Source organism: Paralichthys olivaceus, chromosome 10 (genome assembly GCF_024713975.1).
Source record: "Paralichthys olivaceus isolate ysfri-2021 chromosome 10, ASM2471397v2, whole genome shotgun sequence".
Taxonomy (NCBI): domain Eukaryota; kingdom Metazoa; phylum Chordata; class Actinopteri; order Pleuronectiformes; family Paralichthyidae; genus Paralichthys; species Paralichthys olivaceus.
Window position 1 is genome coordinate 4469142 of NC_091102.1, and position 18521 is coordinate 4487662.

General features: G+C 43.8%; 1 protein-coding gene across 1 annotated transcript; it reads left to right on the forward strand.

The window, feature by feature from the left end:
• Positions 1–3946: 3946 nt before the first annotated feature.
• On the forward strand, positions 3947–15971 carry lonrf2 (LON peptidase N-terminal domain and ring finger 2). Its single transcript, XM_020109476.2, has 12 exons — positions 3947–7773; positions 9967–10085; positions 10351–10473; positions 10798–10953; positions 11607–11832; positions 11979–12081; positions 12243–12357; positions 12518–12639; positions 12738–12924; positions 13059–13193; positions 13291–13440; positions 13662–15971. The coding sequence occupies exons 1-12, from the start codon at positions 7026–7028 to the stop codon at positions 13818–13820; spliced, it is 2343 nt and encodes a 780-aa protein (XP_019965035.2). The 5' UTR covers positions 3947–7025; the 3' UTR covers positions 13821–15971.
• Positions 15972–18521: the final 2550 nt, after the last annotated feature.

The following is an 18521-nucleotide window of genomic DNA, read 5'->3' on the forward strand; positions in this document are numbered from 1 at the left end:
CTGAGATCTACCGATTCAAAGGTCAGTCAAAAGCCGTCACTGGGTTCATACTCAAATTCAGCCGTCACTGGGAATCTGTGGCCTGAGTGGAAGCTGCTGCTGCTTATGTTCATGCATGAGTGCCTTTCTTTAGAAAAACACAAAGTGAAAATGTTCCTGCCACAACATTTGTATTTTATTAGGTTAGTACCACATAAAAGGTTTTTAGGTTAAAAACTTGATGAACTGAAGTTTTGAAGTGTTTTCTATTTTCTTACTCTCTAAATTCTCTGATTAGTTGTTTTTGAGTACGTCATGTGTTGACTTTGCTTTAGTCTAAATATAGATGTGTGACCAGGGTTTGTGTTCGGATGGCAATTGTGCAGTTTTATTAATGCACATTTAACTCATGAATTTGTGTATAAATTGTAAAGTCTCAAACCATCAGACTCACACAAAGAAATGAACTTAGAGGCAATGTTCTGTCCTGTTCATTTCCACGACTCTGACTCTGGTGTGAGATTGAAATTCAAAAATGTTCCTCTCACCTCAATCATGTCTGATCACTGTGCAGCTTTAACGGCCTAATAGACACTTCTATGTTCCTGACAGTGACCTGTTACTGCACACAGCCGTACAGTGACTCATGACACAGCAGATGAAGTCGATCTTTACGGCCTAATTACTAACACTTTCCCAGAATCGACCCCATCAGTGTTGTGAGTGAGAGTCTGGTAGGAATCGATCCGTCTGTCAATCAAGACCACACCCACAGAAGATGCCATAAAACCTGAGGAATTTTATTGGCAGCTTGATAAAATGATCAACAACTGACACGACGGGAACGTTTAAAATGCTGATTACTCATCTGGGTTATTATGCTTTTATTTATTAACAAGCAAAGTGATCTGAATGAGGAAGTGATGGAAGTAAGGAACTAAATGACAGTGACCATGAAGAGGCAGGGAGCTCTGAGCTCTTAAAAAATATGTGGGACAAACACCTCAAAAGAAAAATATCATAATATACGATTCAATTTACAAGATACATTTCGTTTTTCTCTAGATTTGTGAATAATTTGAAATATAGGCAATAAATTATGCAGAGTACAGAGAAAGATCAGTGCATATATTATCAATAATAAATCTAAAAAAGAGTTTGGTCGTGAGAAAAACATGTAGCAATGCTTCAGACGGTGGAAGTCACATCCGAATCAAGTTTAAGCTTTATGAAAGTAGTTTATAAATGTATATGATGTCATGTAATGAGTTTATGCAGTTGATATAATTACAATATATTCTTCTAATATACATAACATGGACAAACCACTTGAGTCTGATGTAGCTCCATGTCTTCATGCTGTTGAAAGCAGAATTCACACTGCCATCTAGTGGTGAACTCAGTTGCTCGCATGATGCCTCACATGCGACAATTGTACTGTTCAATTGGATTTCCCATTAAAGAAGAGCTTAAGCTAATTGTCACATAACCTAATTACATCATTAGAAATGTTAAGTAAATAAAATCAGTTTAAAGTCAAAAAATATCAACTGAAGAATCCACGACTGGGTCACTTCGGTATTTTGAGTCTTTATGGATTGTAAACACCTTTTGAGTTTTTCTCCAAGACATATACAGTGTGTGATATCTACAGTCCTCGTACATATATCTGTATTTTACTGCTTATTCTGAAGTAATCTCACAGTGAAAGGTGAAATCACTTTTCCACTGCAGACAAAAAGAAATGGGAACAGCATTAGTGCAGACGGCAGCATTTTAATATCATTGTCTCAATTGTTCAAGGTTATTGTCGAGCAGAATGTGTTCTTCACCTGATATGTATGCAAGAGTGTGTGTGTGTTTGTGTGTGTGTGTGTGTGTGTGTGTGTGTGTGTGTGTGTGTGTGTACACAGGGGAGGGTGGAGGTATATGGAACTGGCACAGGCCCCGTGGTCACCACCGCAGCCCCCCTCTGCTGTCTCGCTGCATGTGTGAAGGCCAGCAGGAGACGAGCTCACGTGTCACAGCAGACCGTTCTTATTATTTGCTGAATATTACACACTGGAGCTGGACGACAGGTGCTGCTGTAGGTGTGTGTGTGTGTGTGTGTGTGTGTGTGTGTGTGTGTGTGTGTGTGTGTGTGTGTGTGTGTGTGTGTGTGTGTGTGTGTGTGTGTGTGTCAGGTTCCATGTGTTTTTACTAAATTGTTTTGGAGCCACGTGCTGGTGAGGGCACTTGGCAGAGATGGATGACAGGTTTTAGTTATACAACCGTTTCTGCTCAGTGATGAATGTTCCAGTTCAGACATTTATGACTTTATGGAAACAACAAGACAATCTTCTATGAATGTGATATTAAATTAAAAATATGAATTTTGGATAAATTTGCTTGCGATGAGGGAACCAAACTTTCTTTGTCTTATTAAATCCTCTTCATTCATCTTGCTTGAACTTTAACTTTGCTTATTTTTTTATCTTGTTCTGATTCTATAAAACACTTTTTTTTTAGATTTATATTGTGTGTCACTGTGAACTGCACATGACAGTAGAGCATTGAAAGCCCTGGGACACAGTATCTTAAAGACACTATTCAGACTTGCATCATTGTTGGGAGAATAAGTGCAGGTCACATGACTGTCAGACAAGACAGCTGAGCGAGCACTCACGTGTGGCTGCTCCACAGATCACATAAACACAACCTCACTAACTTTGATAAGATTCTGTACTTCCTGCTTCCCTCCGCCTCTTTTCTTTTAGTTCACAACAAACAGCAAAATCAATAAAGCTGCAGTTAGTCATGTTTTCCGGCTGACCTGAAAAACATCTTCTCTTTTTGAAGAAAAAAACCCTCAGTTCACTCACAGGGGACAGTATTATATTTTTGAACAATGATTGAATGGACGTGGTAAATTACTTTTATACACACGCTTTAAATTGATTACAGGAAATTCAACATAGCTTCAAAGTCATTGTTGTCTCCATCTTGAGATACTTTTTAACTTAATATTCTCTGAAATAAGAATTGTGGGTGAATTTTCTTCTTTGCTCTCTTGGAACACCTGATTTGTTGTTCACATTATCTTTGAGGTGAGGAGGTTCTTCAACCTTTTCATTTGTATATCAGCCTCACTAAAGCAGATTTCTTTGTGCAAACCAAACAAACATCTGCTGTATGTCCAGATCGGTTTATGATAAAAACATGTGAAGGAATCTTTGACCATCCTCACACATTACATCTGACGAGCACCATGAGGAGAACAGAGCCTGTCTCATTCAACTCATACTCTCTTCTCTCTCCAAGCAACACCCAAGGTCAGGTTATAGATGACCAACCAGCAGAGCATTGTAGTGTCTACGCTCATGAACTTATATATCTAACTCAGATGCTGATATAAAAGTTCATGAAAGTTCAGTAGCAAGACGTAAGAACACAAGCTGCTTTAGGCTTAACTCTCCAATAGGATGTGAACACCTACATGTAACAAAGAGAGCGACAGCAATTCTAGCCTTTGGTGGATGTGCTGTGAGAATGGATGACGCAAGTAGAGGAAGATTTATGGGGATGCTGTGTGAGACATCTTCAGACTTGGTGCTCATGTTGTTAGTTCCACCTCCTGGTCTCCTTGATGCATCAAGTCAACATTAAAATCTTCGGCTGCTGCCTGACTTCTCCTTCCACCAGCTTCCAGAAAGAAAAAAAAAATATATATATAACAACGTTTACCATAAAGGAACGTGGTTAGAATGTGAGTGTGATGAGCTGATCAATGTTTAAAGCCGTCATTCCATCTGGCCTTTGACTCCATATGGTCATGTGGTCGGATGAATTAGCCAAGCATATGCTGTGTAAATACGGTGTCACACAGCGAAGCACCACAGATTGTGGTTTGACAACGCTCTGAGTGTGAGGAAACTGAAACAGCTTGGTGGTTACGACTGTGTACATCGTGCTGATAGTCATCGGGTCTGTTTTCTACACAGTGTCACACTCACATGAGCGGCGTCTCTCCAAATGATCTGCTGGCTGTTTTGCCTTGAGTCATGCTGGCAGTGACTGTTTGGGGAATCCTGAGGATTACAGTGCAGCAGTGGAACCTCAGGTGAACCTCAAGGATTAAAACAAGGTGTGGTATCAGATGCTGGCAGCGATCGTGTGGCTCGAAACTCTGCAGCTGCACTGTGAATAAATGTGAAACTGGGCGTTTTACAGGATGTGATGTTATTATACCATGTATGTCGTACTAGTACCTGACAAAACGTCAGAATTAGTTATCGGTTTGATAATCAGTATGTGTGAAGTTGAGCTTATTATCTCTGAGCTCTTAAACATTTGTGAAACTATATGTAATGCGTCTGCACTGACAAAGTGCTAACCCATCAATTTGGGAGAATACAGGTTTCACTCATTCATTGAGTGTTGAAATTTCAGAGTTAAACACAATAACAAAAGGACAATAACATTTTAACAACTGTATAATTATCTTTTGAATTATGACTAATCTACAACAAGTACTGTTGTGTTACTTTTGTGTTTATCCTGATTGGTGTCAGATCCTATGATTGCGGATGATTGTTTGATTCTTCTGTTCCCAGTGGTGCAGAGGTGTTAAGGTTTGAGTGTGACATCCATTACTGAAAAGCTGATGTCTAAATAAAGTTAAAACGTGTGGGTGTATCTTAAGTCTGCAGCACAGTGGAAGAACAATGACTAATTTTTGTCACCTCCTGCGCTGGACACACTTCACAAACAGCATTTCCATTTCAAAGCTCCGAGTCAAGAAATTACAAAACATGAGGAATAAGTCTTAAAAAAATGTGGGTCACTCAAACCTGTTTCATAATGTGATGAACACAAATGTCTTATGTGTTAGCAGGAAAGAAAATGACCAGGTCGCGATGTTTAATAACCATTAACTGTGAGGTGTGTGTTTGGCACATGTACACGTCTGCACCTGTGTTAGAGCACTGCTTATATCAATGCATGATACCTTATCAAGACAGTTGTTGTTAGACCTGCCTCTCCTCACACTGACTCAAACACACACACACATATATAACATTACATGTTGAGGATGATGGTTATGAGGATGAGGATGGTTATATGGTACTTCAGGGAAATGAGACAGCAGTTCATGTCGTCCTTATGAAACTGTCCAAGTAAGAACATTTAAATTGTGTAAGTGATGCTGTATAATGTGTTCATATTTCATCATGTCCTCATTTATGTAGCTGCATTTTGTCTACATCTGAAAAAGTTGTGAAACCTTAAAGAACCACGTTTTAAATAAATTCTGAGATGTCTCTGGAGTGGAACTCCAACAAGATTTTAACGTCTCGGAGCTGCATGTAGCTCCTCTGTCCAGATTATGTGTTGCCTTAGAGTGTCCGTCAACGTCTAATTGAAAAAATCTAACAAATTTAGAACATTTATGATAGAGGTGATATCTGGGACGCAGGTTTCTTTGCGACAGGGCCTCATGATGTAAGGTGGAGTCTGCACAGTGAGTTCAGAAGTTTGGAGACAAACCCAACCTCACGACCTCATTCTTATTCCCCCTCACTTCCTCCCTGCATGGGAATGTTGACGACAGGGATTTGTAAAAAAAAACAACAACAAAAAATCCAGGTTATTATCATTTCTTTCTTTTCATTTAAAGGCTGAAGTCATGAACTATGACGTGCAGTCCCACAATATATAACTCTGACCTGAAAACTGTGCTTATATAAAGCATTACATAAAGTGAGACTCCATCCCACAGCCAGATGTGTGGGTTCACAGCTGCCACAGGGGCTCCCACACATTCTCACACGCAACCCGACGGTGTGTGTTGAATGCACCTGGAGGCATCTTGTTCCTCCACCAACACGAGATGTCGTCGGGGAACCCGCGGCCGAGCTGGTTTTATAAGAACAGCTCGCAGCTCCTGGTTCTCCTCCGTCGCCACCGACGGGTTATACAATATCATCGCGTTATATAAGCGAGACACGCGGCGGGCCAATGGGAGGCCGCCGAGCGCGTCACGTGACCCGCTTCGGCGAATCGCGTGCGATCCAAGGAAAGCGACAGCCTCCTAGCAGCCGATGCTAGCTGGCTAGCGACCAGGGCTGAAGTGCCATCACTGACTGAGTCTCCCTCTCTCTGTCACCGGGGCTTCGCTTTTTTCTCTCTTCAATCAACGGGAGTCCCGAGGACGTTGGGAGTTTTCTTCTTTTTTTTTTTTTTCACGTCGCCTTCGGGGAAGAGTGTGTTTTCATGGGAGTTTTGACGCGAAGCCGCAGGTAGCGTTAGCTAGCGCTGCCGGGGTGGCTTACATAAAAAAAAAAAAAAAAAAAGAAAACGGCTGCGGCTCAGTGGAGCCACGACGCTTTGTGTTTGAGCTCCGTGAGAGAAACACAAACAATTCAACCGTCTGCTTTTATTCAGTGTTCACTTTTTTTAAAAGAACTAAAAGCCGAACGGGACGTTTCTGCTGCGTTTAAACTTAACCGAAGGTCGAGTTAGCTCGAGGGAGCAAGTGGAGAGTAAGCTTCTTACTTGCTAACGTTAAGCTCGCGGGGTTGTTGTTTTTTTTTTTACCCTCCATGCTCCACGTTTATTAACATGTCGTAGAGTCGTTGAATTATTTAAAAAGGACGGAGCTCGGGGAAGTTTGTGTTTTGGGACGAGAGGGAGCGTGTGAGGTCGAGGGAGGTCTGATGTGCTCTGTTTGTAAATAACACCTCCTCCCCGGGAGTCGTACCCGGCGTTGGCAGGTCACGGCTCCCTGTTAACTTCTCCGCTGCCGGGGCCACCGCTGGGTGTTTGGGACCAGTGATGTTACACAGGCTGCTCGTTTTACCGAGGTTGAGGTCGTGTGATTCGGGACGAGTCGTAACCCACTTCCAGGGACCTGCGGGCCGAGGCGGGCATCACCTTTGACGCGTTCAATGAGAGTAAACAAACTTTGCGGGAATGATTTCTGGTCAGCGTGAGGAGTCGGGTCTGCGTCTGTCGGACCGTCAGTGAACCGTCTTAGTGACTGACTTCCTTCCCCTCGGGAGAAGAAGATGGAGACGGGATTCAGGTCCCACCAGGGCGAGCTGTTCGTCCACCCGCTGTCCAACCCCGGGGCCGCGGGGATCTGCCCCGAGATGCTGGAGGTGGCAGAGGAGGCCAACCGGGCAGGGGACTTCAACCTGGCCGCGGAGATCTACAGCTCCCAGCAGTCCGACCTGCAGCATCCGGACCGAGGCTTGTGTCTGAGGAAGGCTGACTCTCTGGCCCGAGCAGGACGGATATCCGAGGCGCTGGACTCCTACTGCACAGCGGCCAGTCTCGCTAAGCTGCGCCCGCAGGAGCTGCCCTTCCTTGTGGACACCATCGCCCGGACTCTCCGCGAGAAAGAGCTGAGCATCCACGGGACGACAACCGGTAAAAGCAGCAGCAGCAGCAATGGGGAGGATGGAGCTGATGAATACGGGGATTGTGAGGACGATGAAGCCCTGGACTTGTTTTCATGTCGCCTCTGCAAGTGCCTGCTCCACGAGCCCACCACCGTGGAGTGTGGGCACACTTTCTGCAAACGTTGCCTGGAGGACGAAGCTGTCACAGACTGCACACAATGCAAACACACATTGCACCAACAAGACGGGCTGCTAATCGAGCGACGACTCAACGTGGTTCTCAGCGGGCTGTTGGATAAACTGTTCGCGACTGAGAGCAAAGCCAGGAAGCTTTGGATCGAGGGAGAGGTGCTGTGGAAGAAGCAGAACCTCTCGGAGGCCTTGGAGAAGTACGATGCTGCGGTGGATCTAGGTAAGAGAAGCCTTCATGCAAGAATATTTAATACAAATGTTTGTCTGTGTTCAACGTGACTGACTGAAATCAAAACTTGGGTGTTTTGCAAAGTTGACCTACTTTCCTCAGCCCAGCTTCCCGTTGCTGCCCATAGGTGGCGCCAGTCCCACCTATCTGGACTGCACCGAGGTCAGGCGTTATATGACGCGCCCCCCCCCATTACCTAAGTAGAGCACATTTGATCCTCTGCGTCCCACTGCCACATTCACACAGGTTTCTATTTATACTCTGCAGCACTTTAATGTTGTGGGGAAGAAATGTGTCTTTCTGGACTTCATTAATTATTACACCTTCTCACTAAATCCCCATTATATATATATGTATTACATGTATTTGTGTAATGTATGCTCACATTCCTTAACTGCGTGGTGGGCTTCATCCTCATTCCTCTGAGGGTGTTGGATAATATCCCAGTGATGATGTCGCTTCTTGACTAATTTTGCAGAGTCACAGCTCTTTTTTTTTTTACTTACCGCTAATGTTTTACTTGATTTCAGGCTTTTGTCACTGTAAGCAGCTGCCTCCCTGGTCCAGCTGAGCTCATACCTTGATAACCCAAATACAGGGTGTTCTTTTCTCTTAGCTCATTACGTACTCTGGTGTGTTTCATTAATCGAATGCCAGAGCAAGTCTCACGTGGCAGAGTTTGAATCCACAGAGAAAGTTGAACCTACCCTCTCCCCTTCATATTAGGTCACATAAGAAATTAAACTTCCTGTTGTCCTCACTAAATGGGTTAAACAAGGCACAGGCTATCTCAGGTGATTACATTCATGTCGGATTAAGAAATAGGAGATTCCAATCTTAAGCAAGGGGATTATACTCCTCCCTTTAGTGTGGCCTTTTGAGCGTTAAAATGGCGTCTGTGCAGATATTCTCTTCCCCGGATCAATATTGATTCATGCCTTCTGTCTTGTGAGGGACTCTGGGCAACAGGAGGACAGAGTGCCTAACAGCTTTGGTACAGTCAGTTGGTGTTTTCTCGATACAGGCAGCAGGAGAGACCCTCTGGTGTGGATGCAGCCAGAGTGTAATGAGATCATGATGTCAGCAGAAATAAAGCTGTTACCCAACCTGTGCCTTTTAGGCGATGTCCCCCACACTCCCACGATTATGCATGCCACACATCTTATGCATTGCACTTGCACATTAAAGATGATACAGTGAAAGTTTTGGTAAAGTGGACACGTGCAATACAGTGGAGTTTGTTTGGTGTAGCCATGGTAAAGCTGAAGGTTTTTTAGATACACTCAGTATTTTAAAAATATAAAAGACAGAAAATGTAAAAACTAAAATAAATTAACTGTTGAGGGGAAGGAAACTAAAGACTGAGGATGTGAGGCATCTTATGCACTTCACAGCCATGTTAATGTCCTCCTAAGTTTATTCCTGCCTAAGTGGGTCAGCTGTCCCTCGTCCCTTGCAAAGATCCAACCCGCAGGTTCTGAATATTGACAGGATTACAGAGGAGTCTTGTACAGGAGCTTATGGTTTTTCCTCCTGGTGGAACATTTAAAACCAATTTGACCATTTTTTGGCGACTGTATCGCATGTTATCGTGTGCAATGGGTGACGATGACATTTTTCCCTCATTCCAAAGTCCTCATGTTGTACATTGAGCTTTAATTTAACTTTTCTCATATTCAATGTGTTGTAATTATTGTCCGTCTTTATTTCCTGCACACAAGGTGACCATCTTCAAACAAGTTTCCCCCAGCCCTGTTATGAATAGACAATGTAAACTGACCCAAGCTTAAACATGTAGTTTGCCAAAAGTGAATAAAAGCAACAATACCAGCATTAAATGCTGTTATTAACTTATACTGTATAACTACATAAGTTCTGTGGCATTATAACACGTGACACAGGTCTTATGTCACGTGTTATATGTCTGCCCTAATTCTACCAGACCTTGAAAAACTCGTCCAACCCCTTGAGGCCTATCCAGTGACCTGATAGTGTTTGTGTGAGTGTGCGTGAGTGTGCCTGTGTGTGTGGTCATGACATAACACATGTGGTGGTGACCTCATGTAAATGGAATGATTGATGATAAGAAATATATAATAAGAATTAACAATATGGACATGAGTCAAAGTATTGTCCTCTGAAGTCACTGAGACCTCCTGTGTTTGTGTTTCCTGTGGTGTACAGTGCCATCCTCAGGCCGACTGCTGTCTCAACGGGCTGAGTTGAACATGGAGATGAGGAACTTCAGCCAGGCAGTGCAGGACACCAGCATCCTCTGCAGAACAAAACCTCTCTGGACCAAGGTGAGATATAAGTTTGACATGGAGCCGCAGGTCAGAATCAATTAGCATTAATGTCAAGAAGATTTTTCATAATGTTTGATACTGCTAATTCTCATGATAAATGTTATGTTATTAGGGTCAGATTCTAATCAGACACTTTACATTTCAACATCACAAGCACCAACTTAAGAAATGATATGTTCTAATGTGTTTTGTTCTTAGTTTTTTCCATGTAGAACAAAATACTTTGTCCTAATCAAGCTCACTGACTTCTTGTTGATTTCAGGCTCACTATCTGAAAGCCACAGCACTCAGGAAAGCAGACCGAAATGATGAAGCCTTGCAGGAATACCTCCTATGTGTGGCACTGAAGCCCGACTGGACCAAAGTCAAACTGGAAACTCAGAAGGTACGAGAAGAAGCTCATTCAAGTTCCACATCGAGTCCCAAACATTCTTAAATCTAACATGTTCATGCAGCTCCTGAGCTCAGACTGTATTTCCAACAGTAACCTGATGCATCCAAAGATATAAAAGGCAGTTTATACATCTATCTAAAACTAACACAGTTTAATAGAAAGTCCCAACATAAATACACATTCTTAGTTTATCATTTTTGCTGCTTTTGTGTATCATATTATATAGACTGGCAAACTTTTGTGTTCCCTTCTGCTCATCCATCTTGGTTGATTGTAATTTTATGATCCAGTGTCTTAATCTGTTTCCACACACAGGTCCTTAGCGAGCTCTTCTCCTCCGTGTTTGAGAATGAGGACATGCCGACGACACTGCATCCTCTGCAGGGAGGGTTGGCCAACCGCCTCATCAAACCCCCGGCCTTGCTCAGGTCTCTGAGGCCTCTCACACAGAGACCGGGCTCCTCCTCACAGGTAACTACACACTCACACATGTTGCCACGCCCTACACCAAAGTATATTACTATTAATTTTCCGTCTATTTATGTCCAACCCCTTGTGTTTTATTTGATTTTAATTCTCTGTTAATGTTAAGTCAAAACAGTCGATGACTGAAAAGCCTGTTGCTCTCACCTTGCCACATCACAGGCAGTAAATTTAAACTGCTGCCAACTAGACTGTGTGTGACCTGCTTTTATAATAATAGTTATTAGGTTTTTATGACCTCAGATCTGAAAACACTTTTGTTTGAAGTAGTAAAGGGCGTTCTTCTTATGTGTGCAATTTGGACAAGTAATGTGAACGTGGCATCAGGCAAAACATATTTTATTTGCAGGTTCATCTCAGTTCATATCAAATATCTAATTGATTGTTTCCTGAGACATTGGACACACACACCAACAAAGTAACTGCAGCTGCTGTTGTGACTTCCTCCCCCAAGTATTAAATACCCTCATGGTCAGCTGCACTGCATTATCATTCAGAATACTTACTGCATACTTAACAGTTGGTGTCTTTATATTCACATGAATTTGATTAGTGGTACACAGGAGCACAGTGTCACTGTCAGGATCATTCCTCTATAATCTCACTCCAGCTCTGATCGCTCTCTATGTTTCTTTGTTCAGGACGCAGAGTTCAGTGTGACGAAAAATGCTCCAGTGGACAACTCATCCTCCAGACTGTCCACTGTGACACCCTGTAAATCGGACCCTGCCGCAGTGGAAGGCTGCACGAAGAGCCTTGCCAACGTCCTGGCTGCACTACCGGCGCCCCCTGGTGGCCTTAAGAGGAAACACAGCAGTGACGAGGCATCAGCAACCTTCAACCTCCCCTCCAAACAGCTCAGACATGGTTGGGAAAATACACACTGATATCTGAATATGATTTAATTACTTTAACTGTCACAAGTTCTTGAATGTACTTCTATTCAGTAGTTGCAGCAGCTTGATGTAGCTGATAAATAAGATGCTAATAATGATGTAATGTTTTTTGTGCAGATGAGGCGAACAGCTTGCAGACGTCGGTCTCAGTGAGCAGAGGAAGGATTGTTCCTGCCGACCTGTTGGACAGTGGAGACATGGAGTGTCCGCTCTGCATGAGGTGACTGCACGTACTCACACACAGATGAGCTGCCTGCCAACACAATAGTCACAAACAATTAGGACCAAAAGTTTATAAAAACTGTAAAGAATTGAATTGAATATCCTGCTGGTGCAGTATTGTAAAATACAGCTGTGCTCCTTTGGTCCTTTGTCCTCCAGATTGTTCTATGAGCCTGTGGCCACTCCCTGCGGACACACCTTCTGCCTCAAGTGTCTGGAGCGCTGCCTGGATCACAACTCCAACTGTCCCCTGTGCAAGGAGAACCTTGCTGAGGTGCACACACATTTTATACACAATAAGGGTTTTGGATAGATTTTCATTGACCAAATAATTTATAGATTCAAACAGAAAATCTTGACAGACTACACAATAATTAAAATAAGTGTTATTTGTAATAAATAGTATACTCATGTTTTCGGTGATGTTGTTGCAGTATCTGGCCACCAGGGGTTACAAAAAGACCCTGCTGATGGAGGAAGTGCTGCAGCGTTACCTAGGAGACGAGCTGGACGAGAGGAAGAAAATCCACGAAGAGGAAATGAAGGAATTGTCCAAGTGAGTTTCTTTGAAACCTTTAGGAATCTTTTTCTCTTAGATTTCTAGATTCTCTCAAAGGACCCAAGTCTTAACAACATCTTCACTGTGTCTTGTAGCTTGAAACAAGAAGTGCCCATCTTTGTGTGCACCATGGCCTTCCCCACAATCCAATGCCCATTGCACGTGTTTGAGCCGCGCTACCGCCTCATGATCCGCCGCTCCATGGAGACTGGTACCAAGCAGTTCGGCATGTGCATAGCTGATGAGCTCAAAGGATTCGCCGACTTCGGCTGCATGCTGCAGGTGAATGTTTATGTCTGCAGCTGGTTCAGGATGACACACATTTGCTTTTTGTCTTCTTGCTCAGATGTCACTTGACTGTATGTGGTCAAGTGATAGATTCTATCATTGCTAATACAAGATCAACTGTGTTTCAGGTTCGGGATGTGAAGTTCTTTCCCGATGGCCGTTCAGTGGTCGACACCATCGGCGTGTCACGGTTCAAAGTCCTCAGCCACGGCCAAAGAGATGGTTACAACACGGCTAAGATAGAGTACCTGGAAGACAAAAAGGTTTGTCAGTGGATGGTTTCTTTTAGACACTGTCCATCGAGGTGCTGTCAAGCAGATCTCAGGCAGGTATAAAAATACAATCTCTCTTTCTATTCAGGTGGAGGGAGAGGAGCTGGTGGAGCTGTTGAAGCTGCACGACTCGGTGTATGACCAAGCCAACAGCTGGTTCACATCGCTGAAAGACAACATGAAGAGCCAGATACTCAGCCACTTCGGACACCTTCCCAGCAAAGACCCCGACCCACAGGTGTGAAAACAAGATGCCAGTTCACTGATGTCTGCTGAAACAATATTGACTGTACTATACTGAGCTCTTTATCACTTCAGATTATGTGAGCGACTGGAGGGAGGAAAGTTCCGTCTCATTTCATTTAGGTTGATGTGAAATTTAGGATGGTTGTTTCCAGCCTTAAAGAAATACTCAACAGATTCACTCACCAGCTCTGTCTCTTTTTTTCTTCCCTGCAGGGAAGTCCCAGTGGTCCGGCCTGGTGCTGGTGGCTGCTCGCTGTCCTTCCCCTGGAGAACAGAGCCCAGCTCACCATCCTGTCCATGACCTCCCTCAAGGACCGACTCATTGCCATCCGCAGGGTCCTCATCTTTGTCACGCGCAAGAGGCCACGGTGATAGCAGGGTGGACTGACCGGAGATGCACGGGCTTCTATGCAGTTCAAACATTTCCGTTTGGTCATTCAATGGTCATTTGGTCATTTTCTCGTTCATACATGTACTGAAGTCACAGTCTTTTCTGTTGGGAATGAAGGAGGGTCGTTCCCTTCTGTCCATCTGTTCATCCTCCCACCAACAACTTCACTGGCTGTATTGAGCAACAAAACATTGAGAAGGAGTGACCTCTCACCTTGTTAAGTTTGGGGTAAACGCGGTCCAGCTGAGCCCTGTCACTTCCATTTAGGTCTCTACTGGACGATTCGCTTGACTTTGTTCTGGAGGAACAAAAACGTGTTATCACTTTGGGCGGCACGACTCGGGAGGTAAAGCGGTTCCATCCGCTGCTCCTCCAGAGTTTGACGAAGTGTCCTTGAGCAAGACGCCGAACCCCAAACTGCTCCTGATGCTGCGTCATTGGTGTTAGAATGTGTGAGTTGTTGAGTGAGTCGTACATGTAAAGAGTTTCGAGTGGCTGACAGACGAGAAAAGCTCAATATAAATGCAGTTTTTTTTTGTTTTTTTTTACAATTGTACCGTAAAGAAAACAGTGTCAACAGGAAAGATAACATATGCCGCAGTATTTCGCAGAAACTGAAACAGACGCAGGCCTGTCACATTGCAGTGCGGCTGTGCAGACACGGAATCAAGACAAGAACTCACCCACTGCAACATGAAGCAAAAACACTCGGCATGATGGTAACAAGCAAGTGAATGTACTTGTCTGCCTGTAGTAAGTGGATGTCTTTTTTATTTCCCCTCCTACTACATTTGTAAAGTCCATGGTGAGGTTCACGTGAGGTGTCAATCCCTTACCTGCAACAGCTGCTTCACTTGAAATCTTCCTGACTGAGCCAAAACTCACGTGCTAAACCCTGGAACTTTACATCTGCTGCTTCACCAGGGAGTGGACGTGTACCTCATACAAAGAAACGTGCACCATGAGAATCAGTGTGTTCAGATTCAGGATTGTGATCATGCCCATGATTCTCGCACTAAAAGAACAAGTACAACTCTACAACGTCATCTCCTCTCGTCACGGCAGAACGTTCACGCACGTCGGGGCTCACACAGAAGTTCTCGTTGCATTTAGGAAAATCCAGAAACAAACACACCCTCCCAGATTCACTCGATCTGGAACTTAAGCGTCCTGTTGTAGCATATCTCTGGACTAATGCAGACTTGGATATAGGTTTAGCTTTTTCTCTTTCTCCCGTTGAAATGCCCGTATGTGTACATGTATGGTAAAATTTTAAGTTGTGTGATTTGTATGTATATCGATGTAACTCGGAGGCCTTTTTAATGTTTTATTTAAAGAACGTTTAAATCTCTCCTTTCTCTTTCTCCTTCGATCTCCTTCTGTCTCGGTGCATTTGAACGCACGCCGTAATGCGATTCCTGGTAGAGAAGTTGTCCTGTGGGGGTTTCCCTGTAAACAAATACTCATGGATTCTTTTCTCACCAGAACACAGTGTGTGAATCCTTGAGGCCTGACGAACATGCCCTGAGCAACAGCGAGCATGAATATGTTACAGCTCCGAAGCACCTAGAGGTGGTGAAACAACGTTGAAATAAACGGCGCTGTAGAGCTGCATTCTCATGATCCCAGTTTTGTTTGTATCCTGTCGCCAATCACAGCTCGTGCCCACTGAACAAATCAGGAAGAAGTAAAGGAAAGATTTAAAGCATTTAAAACATATTTGCACATAAAGATTTGTTTTGGGATTCGGGGGAAACTGAATTTAAACGTATTTGTTGTTCTCCAGTGTGCTTTTTGACATCTGGAGGTTGTCGATGGCTCAAATTTAACTCCCTTTGCAGACCATTAGATTTAATAAAATCATGGATGAATGAATAAAATCCCATAATGATTAAGTTAAAACTGGTTAAGCCGTGATTGTAGGATGCCTGTGGTTGTAATTGCGTTACCAGCGTGCAGGAGAATGCACTGTTCCTCTATAATTCTGTCCTTCCAAACGTTTGTGACTCCACTGCAGTTGCTGGCTCTCCATACAGGAGCAGTGTTCACAATGTGCTGCATTTCCCTGGTATATTTGTAAAGGGAGCTCTTATACCTATTTTTTATTGCAAATAAAGAAAATCACATGTTTAGTCTTGTCTCTGGAATTTTTTGGAAGCTTGTGTTATCGTCAGAGGAAGAACAGTTAATAGATAATCAGTCCCTTACAGCAGCGTGCTCATGTTTGTAAATAACATTTACAACAGTAAGTGCCCTCGGCTCGGGGCCCCGGGCCATTGCCTGCTTTGCCCACCCTGTTGTGACACCCCTGTACATGATAGTGAAGATTGTGTTGATGGAACATGGATCAAATAACATGACGTGTGATTCCTCAGACACACGTGAACCACATGTTTTCTTAACCCGGTTTAAATTGAGATTATTTCTAATCCGAGGGACGGACGCTGACCTGAGCTGATGTGGATGAAGCTCTTCACCACTGTACTGAAACATCTGAGGAAACGTGTTTCTGTATCACCCTGTTTTTTAAAGTCCCTTGTTCCTGCAGCCGAAGACCACAGCACCACATCTATGTGCCATAGGGGGGCAGTGTTGGTTAGTGAAATAGCAGCTGGGATGCATTGTGAGCACTGAGTTCATGCAGGGTTCACACAGAGAAGACAAATCAGAGAGCAGACACCGCAATTTCTGCTGCAAATTAGATTACGAGGATGGAAGGGTTCTTCTGAGGACAACATCTTTTCAAACAGCTTCCACACGTTCATGCACCACATCCAGTGTGTTCTGATGTCCTGTCAACACGGCAGCTTGTAGGCAGCTAAAAACATGGATTACATTTGTCAGGGGTGTGATTTATGATTTGAAGTTATTTTAAACCTGGCACCAAACACACCAGGAGCCAGTGAACTCAAGGCAGCGGTGGGAAAGATGTTGGGGTCACTGACGGGGAAATAGATGAGTGGGACTGCAATTTAAATTTCAACAATATTATTCTTGAACTTTGCTGCTTCGGGCGCTGTTGGTTTAATTTCCACACCTGCAACTTTTCTCCTGTTTGTCCGGGTTAGCTCCGCATTGTGCAGTTTTTAATCACCACCCTGTGTTACTCCCCCCCCCCCCCCCCCTCAGTCCTGCCAAGTTCTACTGGATATGAAAACAATTACGTGGCTTGCTCAAGGGCATCAGTACAGAAGCTTTTTTTTTCTTAGCTAGAGCTGGTTCATCTTAAAATGTCTTGTTTCAAAGATTTATTGATCTTTAAGGATCTTAGGAATGAACAAATTATACATTTTCTACTTATAATAACAACAGAAATAACACAAAGAATAGATGTACGCTAAATACAATTAATACAACAACAACTCTTGTTTCTTTATTTCTGTTCGTCTCAGACTTTTGTGAGAACCCCTTAAATTCTAAGATTGTCTAATCCCTGGACGAGGCCCCGTGCTTCTCACTTTGTGCCAAAAGTAATTTGTGAGGTTTGGATGAAAACTGGAACGTCTAAAGACGTGAGAATGATGTTTCTGGGGTGGTGGTGGGAGTTTTTAATAAACTTAATTACTATTTACGTTATTCACAGTCTGCACTCAGTTTATAATTGTGATAATAAGAGAATCGTTTGGTCAATCATGTGGTTTTGTGTCATGTGTGTTTTTTGAACAAGGGGCCCTAGGTCTCTACTGCCCTGGGCCCCAAAAGTCCCTTGGAACACTCCTGCTCTGATCTTAATCCTTCTTTTCAAATATTAACTCCACCTTATCCATGAAAAAGACCTGGTGGGTAAACTCTAGTTCATCGGTATCTTACAATAACAATCTCACCACAGTGAACCAGCTCATCTTTAGGTGGTGAGGGAGACGCTGATATGACCGACACTTTATCTGCACGTGTCGCCTGATGTCAGTGCGAGTGGTGAGTGACAGGTGAGAGTGACGGCAGCAGGACTGAATCCAGCGTGTGTGGAGATCGTGGCCTCCAACAGAACGACACAGCGGTGACAGCGCTGCTGAAACATTTATCACTTTCCATCTTGCCGTGCTCTAATTGCCGTGTATCCGCCCGACAGAGAAACAGGAGGAGACACAAACAAAAGGCTGGGGGAGAAGGAGACGCGGGAAAAACGGGGAGAAGTCGGATTGGAAATTTATTTTTTTCCCAGTAAATGCTGATTTATTTCTACTTTCTCTTCACTTCGTCCTGTTGGACAAAAAAAAGCCAGAATATCCCAGACACAGACGCCAGCATCTCATGCTTTTGTAACTTCACTGAGACACAATGTTTGACTTTTGGGTCGTGGTCCGTGTCCCGTCCACTAAAACGGAGGAGTATTATGACTGCAGCCAGCCACCAGGGGGCGGTAGAGATGTTGTCCATCTTTATATGTAGCTGCAGTAACCACCACTGCAGATTCTTGACTTTATATGGACGGATGAGATAACAGCTCCCCTGAGTCCGGAGAATTAGGTCCACACTTCCCTGCAGTTTGCTTTTTTTCACACAGGCACAACGCAGCAGGACGTTTTCTGCACAGCCGGGCGCGGCAGGAAGCAATCAGACGTTTGCGTGCACACGTGCACACGTGCACCTCCTCTGGGGAAAGTGCGGAGATTCTCCGGACTTCGCTGCATGTCGGAAAAGCAGCTTGAGGAGATTAGGGCTATATGCTTGGAGCTCGGAAT